The following is an 11,577-nucleotide window of genomic DNA, read 5'->3' as shown; positions in this document are numbered from 1 at the left end:
CACTAACGAACTGTGCACGATGAGACACATTGTGAGGGACAATATTTAGGGATCATCCCTCTTCTCTCAGTTGCCTGACCATGATGCTCCAGACCTCGTAGATGCTGAGCCCCCAAATGAAGCCTTTCAACAAATCATACTTTTCAGAGACTCCTTTGAAGATACCATTAGCTCATTACATTGCCCTAAAATATTTCCATCTTGCTAGAGTGTTCTTGGGCAATACAGGGGTTCATGAAAGAAGTTTCTCTTAAAGGTGGCAGAGTCTGAAAGAGGCACAGGTAATTTTAATAGGAGTGGAAGGAACTCCCCCTGAGTTGGTGTGTCCCTTCCATTGTCATTAGCCTCCACTGGCATTTGAAAATGACAAACTGGATTGCTTGACTCTGCCTCCCAGTAGAATACTCCACTAGTAGACTTAATATAAGTGAAATGCATTTTAAAATGATACAATTTCACATGTGCACATTATATTAAACAATCTTCAAAAGTTTAAAATCTATATGCAATATTTATATTGAGTCTGGCTTTCACCTTCACGGATGAGAAATCAGGCAATTTTTGCCATGAAATATTTTAGAACTTTATACGTATGTTGATTTTGGTTAAAGATGCAGGCACATTTAGTGCAGTAAAACCTCCCTCTAATGCTGTTATTCAGAAGTAGGATTTAAAACCTCCTCATAGACCCATTGAATTTGAAGGATGTCATTTCACCTATGGCATGTGCCAATTGTTATCACAATAAACCGAGTTCTAACTGAGTTCTACTCTACTTGTTTGGAAAACACACATCTGAGGTCCTGAAAAACTGAAGTAGTCACCGATGTGTTTCCAGGTAGTGACTACCCTACCTGATCTATCTGAGGGTGTCAGCGTTTTGAATTTGCAGATGGTGATGACTCCACAGCACTAACTTTTTACCTATGTGCATCATAAACTCAAAGCTGGTGAAAGAAAGCTGTGATTCTTTCAGTTTAGGTTCATAAAGTCCTGACTATCAGTTGGATTTTAGCAGTGGTCGTTTTTCTACTTCTGCTCTATACCAGTGTAAAATGAATGGCAATTTAAAACTGTATTACGTCTTTTGAACAGATAGACTCAAACAGAAAATGATAAATGTTTGGAAATAGCATAAAGTCATTTGGCTTATGATCAAGTTATTTATTTATTAAAATCTAGCATGAGCACAGTGAGCATTTCCTGTTTTGATCCGTAAAGTAATCATGCGAGTTCTCTTTCTGGCATGTGCTCCATATGAAATATTGACAGCTTTGGTTAAATAATCAAAAATAGCGATGCTATTTTAAAGCACTGTTCAATTTTCACTTAAAGATAGCACATAATTCTTTCCCGTGATGCAGTCTTTACAATACTATTGATCCTTTTCAATATTGTAGGGGATCCATCAACAGACATCCATTTTATAGGATTCTCAGAAGCAGCAAATAATAGGATTTGGGAGAAACAAATAATAATTCTGTTAGTATAATATGAGTCTCCAAATATACAATATATCCAAAGATACAATAAAAAATGCTATGCAAAAAACACTTTTCCTTAGGCTGGCAAAAGAATTTTATTGGACATTAACATGCCAAATATCATTTCTACTTCTGCAAAGTATGATCATAATACAGCAAAACATGATTAAATATAGACTCTATCTTCTCAACACAACAATAGAGAAAGAAGGGATGCAACTTTGGAAGGCACATTAAAAAACCTTCATAGGCTATGCTTACAGCCATATGGTGTGTAGACCAGAGTGCTTGTCATTTAAACACCCAAATTATCCACAGACACTACTTGATAATTATGGAGCTAAGACAATTCCATTTTCACCCTAATTGAATACCCCATGGTTGCATGGGGCTTCCAGGGATCTCAAGAATGCCCATTTTGGTGTCACTTCCACACTGCTGTGTAGTGTAACGTCCCCAGGAAGATTTGCTGAAAAGACATAACTCGAGAGAACAGATTGTGCCTTTAATCAAAAGAATTATAATCTTCCAGCTCCAGACTTCAGCAGAACTATAATCTTGAGCCCTTTCACACTCTTTAGTTGAGAAAGTAATACAACTCCGTTTGGTGAGCAAAAAGAATCATCAACAGAGAATAAGAGCGTTGCAGCGACCTCCGTAAGCACAGAAGACCACAGCTAAGAACGGCAGTGGGTAGGCTCGGAGACAGAATGCTTAGGATTGCTTTGTTTCTTTCTGGGAAGTATGGATTGGAAAGTCTGATGAGAAGACCAGACAAAAAAATCATTTTGTGATCTAATGAGTTATTTTTCTCCAAGGCTCTTCTAGACCAGTATTACTTATAATTAATCTTGTTATAGACTTTTGTCTGCTTCAGACTTATCCCAAATGGCTTATTGACTGTAAGAAAAGATGCTTCTCTTGCTCCTCCTCTGATTTCTTTCTCCGCCTCCCCCTTCTCCCCCACCTGTCTTCAGATTAAGATAGGCAGCACTGTGGAGAGAGCAAGAGCTTAGCTGTTGGAGTCAGAGACATTGGGCGGAGTCTTTGCTCTGCCTCTCAATGCTGCGTGATCGTGGGCAAGTTATTCAAATTAGCTGAGTCTCAGCTTTTATATATAAAATAAAACAAATAATGGTGCCTACCGTATAGGTTTTTGTGAGTATTACGTGAGAAAACTCATGAAAAGAGCTTAGTCAATGGCCTCGTGCCTACTGAGAGTTCAGTAATGTTTGATGGTATCATTATTATCATCATGACATTAGAGCTTGAACTTTTATCCCTTAAACTTCCATGTGATTGAGCCCAGTGTTTGAGGGAATACTGTTTCAAATAAAATGTAGAAGTGTGTATTCCAGGAAAGTTGCTTCCATGAGTGTTTTTTCTCCTTTATCTGTGTTGTTCATGTAATAGATATAATATAATACACTTGGTCGATTAACCAGCCAAACAAATGTATTTCACATATTAATGAGGAAAAACTTACATGTTTTATAGGTTATAACAAAGCAGCAAATAGTTAAAGTTTTCAAGATTATAACTCTTTACAGCCTTGAAATTATAAAAAAAAGTCATTTGAAGAATCAATAAGTAAACACACAATTCTCTGAAAAAGAAAGAAAACAATACTAAGATTCAATTACAAATATTCAAGGATTCTTTATTTTGCCTTCAAAAGCAGGCAAAGTGATAATTTCAGAGTTTCTCATAAGTAAGACTATACTTTTAAAACATGTCTTTTATTCCACTGGCATGTGGTTTCTTCACATCATACAAATATATATATCACATAAAACTTCTTCCATCTAATGTAATAACTAGAAGATAACCGAATGAACAGACCATTTGAAATTACGACATGTGAGAAGTACAGCACCTAAGTGAATACAATAAAAAGGAAGCCAGGAAACTAGCTGTATTAAACGTCGCTATGTCGTCCTATCCACAGATGATAGAACAGCTGAGTCAGCTGGTCACTGATCACCTGGAAATCCAACGCTGGCTCTTTAAAATGGACTATGAGTTTGGAGGAAACGGGACTGCATTTTGTGACATACTTTCCCACTTAAAGTGCCGCAAGTGGGTCCTAAAGGAGAGTAGCAGATATGGCCATGAAGACTGGAAAAAGAAATGGGCACAGGTAAGTGTTCAATGGTGACATAAATCCAGTGTCTGTGAACTGTTAGGAGATGAAGCAAAAACCTTAGTTAGGAGATGAAAGCACTTTCTTCTAGGCTCAGCTGTATCACCTACCAGCAGTGAGACCTTAGGCAAATCATTTTGCCTTTCGTGGGCAATAGGGTTGATTAGGTTATTTTAAATGCCCCTTCATTGGGCCCTGAAAATCCTCATCCATGTCTTCAAATTGATTATGAAAGTTAGGAAGTAATTTTTTTTTTACCATATTCAGGTAACATTACAAATCTCATCATTTGCTCTAAGTGGGTCTTGATTTTATGGTTCTAACAACTGACATTATTAAGCTAGCCATATTTTATTATGAGAAAGAAATTCTATTAGTGAATGGTTGTCACCTGGAAGCTAATGTATAATAGCATTCTGTCAGCAGTCATATGTTTTTGAAGACAATTCAAGGAAATTTATATAATTGCTGGTCCCTGTGAGATGCTGAGAAAATAATACATCCCAGCCAGAAAATCTCCCAGCCAAAGGTGAACAATAGGTAAGAAGTCTTAGCATATGAGTGGACGTGTGTAGAATTTTCCATGTACGTTGGTGGAAAGATGAATTGTACAACTTCTTAGTCTGTTCCAACTTGCTTAATAATTAAAGTAATCTTATATGGCTTAATATATAAATTAAACCCATAATATGTAAATTAAACCTAGCATTCTAGAAGCTGCTTCACTTTACATCCAGGGGCCTACGCTTGCCTGGCTTCTCTTAATCCCAAATCTCCGTTTTGGCTGACCTACTGGTGACAGCATAACTGATGAGGAAAATTCAGACACAAATTCCCTTCACCTTTTCCTTCCCTACCGACGAGCATAGCAGTGGGCTGTGCAGTGATTTGCATCTCCTTCGAGCGTCCCACTACAGAAGTATATGAATCAAGACACAAGTGATAGGGAGGGAGGGGCACACAAGAGAGAATCGCATTATTCTTGTGAGAGTGAAACAACAAATAAATCTAGAAAGTCAGAAGACAGAGTTCCTTTGACAAATGTTACCGTTCTTCCCATGATCTATTCTGGGCTTTTCTTCTCCCCTCCATCAATAAATGGACTAAATGCAGTACCTGTCATGGCCAGCTTTTTACATATTATTTAAAGGATACCAAAGTGAATTACTCTTCTAGAAAAAAAAAATAAAACAAGGAAAATGTATTTAATTTTGAGGCCCATAGAGGTTTCTCTTGTGTTCCCTTTGAACTGGATTTTGTCATCTTGTAAAGAATTTTCTTTTTAAGGCAAAACTGTTGAGATTCAGCGATGAAAAGTATGCCTTTTTATTTGAAAAGTTGAAATGTTAGTGTGCAACGTATTTGCTGGTCCAATATTTAAAACCAATCATTTTTAAAGAATTCTCCTGACACTAGACTGTGATAAATTTGAAATGTTTGACTTTTAAGTTTAAAAAAATATTTAAAATATTGATGTTAGCTGAATTGCACATGGAAGCCTGACTATACATTATTTAATTTCAATTATTTTAAACTATCATTTGGTGACAAATTTTAAATTGTCACCAAACACATTTGGCCTTATTGTTAATGTTATTAAATGTGAAACTTGAATAATTAATAAGCTATCTAAATCATTTTTTTTAACACTTAAGAGGGGGAAAAAATTATGCAGAAATCTTTTTATACTCTGAGACCTATGCTTAGCCATGGTGTGGTTAGAAGCCAAAAATGAAAATAAAGCAGTTCTGAAGAGCTTTTTTTTTTTTTTTTGTAGGAAACTATTGACATTCTTTTGCCTTCAAAGTGAAATTGTATTCAGAGTACAAGTGAACTGCAATCTTCATTGAGTATAGCTATTGAGAATTTAGGATTGGAATTATCCTTTGTTCCAGAAGACCATCATAATAGTGCATATTTAGACATCAAAGCATTACTTATGAGCACAGGCATGTTTTAATGTCCTATTACAGTTTGTAGACCTGTTTCTTTTGATAATGAAGATGTTGTATCATCAAGCCTAGCCTGGCACATACAAAACATATGCTGGCAGGTTATTAAAAATATCAGCTTCTTGATGAAAGACTATCCTGCAGGCTAAGAGTCCAGAGAAAGACTCCATTCTGGGAGAATTATTAGAAATGAGATTATGACTGTAAGCACTAAATTATGTTAATACTTACAAATAGCATCATTTGCATAGCAGTTTATGACACGATACCATGATTTTTCTCATTGGTATATTGTAGGCAACAGATTAAAAATAAGGCTGTTTATGGGAGTTGGAACTGTTTTGAGATTCTCTTGCGTCTTATGCAGATATTGGTTTTAGATCTGGGCATGATTCAGTGTAGACACGAGGATATAATATAAAGATCATCTTTTTTCCTACCTACCTAATTTAGAACCAGTTATTTGGTCCCTGTGAGATGCAGATGAGACTTGAAACAAAGTCACAGAGTCGACAAATGCTAAAAAGCTATAATTCCATTTTAAAAAATCAGTATAGACACGTAGATGATTTTAGGAAAAGCAGAATGTTGCATGATGGCTACAATGAAAGCAGTACAAATCTCATTTTCCTTCGTGGTGGCTCAGTACCAACCTTGTTCTCTTCATCCTACCAGGTAACAAAACCTAATTCCCCCAAGAGGGTCCAATGAACTCACTCATTTAAGTCCTCAATGCTTGTTAAAGTTTAATGACTCCACACACTTGCACACACCCCAAACGCCCCACCCCAAGTCGGGGGTATTTCTTTTATTTAGGAGGAATAAAGGCGTAAGTCAAGGAAGGCAGCTTAGGGGAAAAGCCTTCTTGGACACACTCACTAAGACAGTGTAGGGAAAGCCAGGTAGACATTTGCTGTGGTATCAGTCCTTCTGGCAGCGTTTTCTTTCTTTTTTTAAAGGATAAATCTTCCCTCCCTCATTCCTGGGAGGTTGGCTCAGTGGCAGCGATGCTACTGGTGATCCTGCTTTGCAGGAGACTGTCACAGACAGTTTCTCCGTGAGAAGAGCTAAGGCAGTTTACTTTTGGGTTTCTCTATGCAGACCTTCTTTGAGCCTCTGTTTCCCCAGATGGAACGTGTAGGATTATAGAGGTCTTTTGCGTCACAGTTTTACCACTAATGAGAAAAGGGAAATTGAGCTGGCTCTGAGCTACTATATAATCTTGCTATTTTAGCCCTTTGCAAGAGCAATTTGACCTTTACTTGTACATTGGTGTACTTCATTAGACTTTTAAAGTTAATTTGCCAAGGAGGGAAATAAATAAATATAAATATAAATATATATATACAGAGAGAGAGAAAACCAAAAAATGTATACACATTTTAAGAAAGGAAAACACTATTAAAATTGTAATACTCAATATATACCGATAATAAAAGATGAATAAAGTTATGTGTACACAAGTGGACACTTTGGTCAGCGTTGCTCAAACAGTAGTTTGCCTTAATCAGAAGTGTCTGGATGCTGATGGTGACCACTTTGAGCACCTCTTGTAATTGCAGACGTCAAACGTGATTTGTGTTCATCTTTTGTTATCAGTATATATTGACTATTACAATTTTAATACAGTTTTCCTCTCTTAAAATGTGTATACATTTTTTGGTATTATATATATATACACACACACACACTATATATATATATTATATATATACTAACATATATATACACTATATATAATATATATGACATATATATTATATATATATAATATATATATAAATTCAAGGCATCCAAGCCTAGAAAAAGTAGGATAAATCACAGTAGTTGTTTTGCTTCCTTGTAGAATGAAATCAGCAAACAAAATACACTATTACAAAAGAGAACCAACAGCCAATCAGTGTCTTGGAACTCCCTATGTCTCCATTGTGAAGACCTCCATCCATTCACATGGCCATGTAACTGGGTCATAGGAGCCACTATAGGATGGCTGGGTCTCGTGCCTTGTGTGAAATTTATTAGGTATTTATTAAGTGATCCCAAACAGCCATTACCCTGTACCGACATAATTTTTTAGAAAAGTTGAAAGGTAATATAACCACATTAAAGAAATATTTAATCAAGTAAGGACATAATCACTTTTATCAAACCTAGTTATTTTCATTTTTGTGTATTAATTTCCAAATGTGCTGCATTTATTTCTTATTGCTACAGTCATAGTGTATATGCTATTTAAATATCAGATCTTAAACGTTCTCCATGTTTACATGTAGTCATCACAATTAATGGCTGTATAATATTCCCTCATATTGATTTACTCTAACATGTTAAACCATTCAACTAAGTTGGAAAATTAGATTTCCAGCTTGCATTTTCTTTTTTCTTTTTGGTGGTGGTGGGTGGGAGGGAGGAAGGCATAAGGAGGAAAGATTTGTTTATTTTTGGTTTTGTATACACTTCTCTTTGCTTCCGATGAATTATTTCTCTAGGAGAGAGACCCAGGAGCAGACTCCTTTACAGCTCTTGTTACATATTGCCACATGACTTTCAAAGAAGGTAGTACCCATTTCCAAAGCTACTGGCAGAGAGTAAGCATAGTTTTACCACCACCTTACCAGCACTGAATGTTATAAATAGTTTGCACTTTTATTTCAGATGTCAAATGCATCTTATAATTGCTGTTAGTTTACTAGCAAAATACCATTTTTCATGTCCTTATTTATTATTTGTATTTTATATCAAAAATACAACATCTTGGTATTAAGAGAAAATCTAGGTTTTTCTAAGTTAAGAGAAATTGTAGGATATCATTTTTCTCTAATCATTAAGCTACATTTATTTTTTATATTTTGTTTTTTATATTTGTTTATTTTTTATATTTGTTTATTTTTTATATCTTAAAAACATGATTTCTTTTGTAGACCCATGAATATACTGTTAAGGTCTTGACACTTCCCTGTATTTTATAATAATAATAATAATGATAATATTGTAGAATACCTGCTGGGAATCAGGCATTTCAGCAATTTACATGAATTGTCTCATTCAATCACAGAAAAACCCTAAGGTTTTTACTCATTTACTACCACACCACTTTGGTAAGGAAGGTATTATTATTCTGTTTACAGGTGGAGAAACTGATGCTTGGGAAATTACATGACTTGCCCAAGTTCATATAGCTAATAAATGGTATTCTAGCTAATAAATGGTCATGCCTAGCTTGGAACCCACACCTACTCCTGGCCCAGTGCTCTGGCCACACCAAGCTGAACCCATTTAGAAAAGACCCCTTGTTTGAAAATCCCCAAGCAGTGTTCTCTCTCAGGTCCTGCCACTGTGACTCGCTGCCCTTGTGGCAGGTTTTCTGCTTTCTAGAGACTTTTGGGAAATACAAAGGTCCCTAGAACATAGCAGCCATTGCTCTTGAATTTCTATAGCACACCAAGGTTATTAGAAAGGGACCATGGACTCTCCAAGTCTCTATCTCTTCATCTGTAAAGAGGGATAATATGGGTACCTACCTTGTGGGGAGGTGGTGAGAATTAAATAAGATAACCCTTGTGAATCGGCTAGTCCTGTATTTACGGTAGCACACAATACGCCTTCAAAAATTCTGTTATTATTATTACCATAAAATTGCATTACATCTGAAACCATAAAACTCCTAGAAGAAAATGTAGGAAGAAAGTTTACAGATATTACCTGGAGTAAGATTTTTACTGATATATCCCCTCGGGCAAGGGAAGTAAGAGAAAAAAATAAACGTGGGATTATGTTAAACTAAAAAGTTTTTTCACAGCAAAGGAAACCATCAATAAAACAAAAAGAGATCCTACTGAATGGGAGAAGATGTTTGTCAATGATATATCTGATAAGGGGTTAATATCCAAAATTTATAAAAAACTCAACTCCAAAAAAAAACAACCCAATTAAAAAATGGGCAGAGGACATGAAGAGACATTTTTCTAAAGAGGACGTACAGATGGCAAACAGACATATGAAAAAATGCTCAACCTCACTAATCATTAGAGAAATGCAAATAAAAACCACAATGAGCTACCACCTCACCCCAGTCAAAATGGCTATCATCAGTAAATGAACAAACAACAAGTGCTGGCGAGGATGTGGAGAAAAGGGAACCCTTGTGCACTGTTGGTGGGATTGCAGATTGGTGCAGCCACTATGGAAATCAGTATGGAGGTATCTCAAAAAACTGAAAATGGAACTACCTTATGACCCAGCAATTCCACTCCTAGGTATATACCCAGAGAAATCCAAAACTCTAATTTGAAAAAATTTATGCACTCCTGTGTTTATTGCAGCACTATACACAATAGCCAAAGCGTGGAAACAACCGAAATGCCCATCAATAGATGACTGGATTAAGAAACCGTGGTATGTTTATACAATGGAGTATTACACAGCCATAAAGAAGAATGAAATCTTACCATTTGCAACAATATGGATGGACCTAGAGAACATTATGCTAAGTGAAATTAAGTCAGACAGAGAAAGACAAATACCATATGATCTCACTTACATGTGAAATCTAAAGAAAAGAATAAATGAATGAACTAATCACAAATAGCCTCAGAGATATAGAGGAAAAACTGAGGGTTGCTAGATGAGAGGAAGGGTGGGGATGAAGGAGAAGGTGAGGGGATTAGAAAGCACAATCGATAATGACAAGATTGCCACGGGGATACGAAAGCCAGTTTGGGGAATATAATCAATAATGTTGTAAAGATTTTGTAGGGTATCTGATGGACACTTGTCTCATTAGGGAGAACATGTCAGGGATGATGTAGATGCCTGATCACTGCACTGTACACCTGAAGCTGAAGCTGAACAGTAATGAAAGTCAACTATAATTATATATATATATATATATATATATATATATATATATATATCCACAAGAAGTGGAGTACAGCATTAGGAATAGAGACAGTGGAAATGTAACGGTACGCGATATAGAGGGGTAGTAGATTGGGGCAGGGGGTTATCTCTTTGTGAGGGATACAAATGATAAATGTCTAACTATTACATTGTTTTGTATACCTGAAACTAATGTTTTTAAAAAAAGAGAAAACGAAAGAAAGAGCACAAATCTCACACTTAAAGGAGTATAAGTTATATATTTTCCCTCACATAACCTAATCCACTCCCTGGATTTTTACCTAAATATCAGATGCATCCCCAAGTTTGATTAGGTCCTCTTCAATGATATACATGAAGAATAACATCTTTGTGCATAAAATATAATTGAGCTTTTTAAAGCGGAAAAAAAATTGCATTACAATTAAATTGCAGGCAATGTTGAACAAATATGCACAATTTAATTTTCCTTTGGTGATTTAGACGATCTTGTAGGGTCTTTTAGGCTTCCAGAATATTTTTCTATGCATCAATTATCATTGTATAGAATTGTGGTTGTTGAAGATACAGAATGGTGACCCAATTATGCCTAGCCAATGATTTATCCAGATAATGCCTTTAAAAGAATAAACCTTGGTAGTGCCCTGGTTTCTTATCATTTGAAAAGAGAAAATAATTCTAGTTACTTGAACTTTCTACATGTTGAGTAAAGAGGCATTGACCTGATAAAGTAGAGATTATTCTCACCACAAGATTGAGACCTGGTTACTTCATTTTCTGGTTCCAGTTGGTGTCTTTTCTAATTAGTGTAGCAGCACGTCACCACAGTCGTTGGAAAGTCTTAATCATTTACATATTTTTCCTTATCTCTGAAAATGACTTAGAATGTTTTCTTCCAGTTCAATGGTTATTTTCATGAAGCTGCCAGAGTTGGGTTTGAGGTGCTTCTCTGTGCCTGAGGAAGATGAGAGGAGAGGGAAAATTGCATCCCCAAGTTAAATGAAAGCTGGGTCCCCCTTCCGAGGACCTATAATAATCAGCTATACAAGCTGTTGGTTTGTGTGTCCTATTGATTTAATATGCTTCTAATCAGTACATAAAGCTATGGGCCTGCAGTGTT

The 11,577-nt window shown here is 35.9% G+C and overlaps 1 protein-coding gene across 2 annotated transcripts in view; it reads left to right on the top strand.

The window, feature by feature from the left end:
- IQCH (IQ motif containing H) overlaps positions 1–11,577 on the top strand; it is a 184,537-nt gene that overhangs the window by 118,951 nt on the left and 54,009 nt on the right. For both annotated transcript variants that reach the window (XM_074327525.1, XM_074327523.1), the window contains exon 15: positions 3,433–3,624. In XM_074327525.1, coding sequence (XP_074183626.1) covers positions 3,433–3,624 — 192 coding nt within the window. The remainder of the gene's footprint in view (positions 1–3,432; positions 3,625–11,577) is intronic.

Source organism: Rhinolophus sinicus, linkage group LG03 (assembly GCF_036562045.2).
Source record: "Rhinolophus sinicus isolate RSC01 linkage group LG03, ASM3656204v1, whole genome shotgun sequence".
NCBI lineage: Eukaryota > Metazoa > Chordata > Mammalia > Chiroptera > Rhinolophidae > Rhinolophus > Rhinolophus sinicus.
Note: the sequence above shows the minus strand (reverse complement) of the source record. Positions and strands in the feature narration are given on the sequence as shown.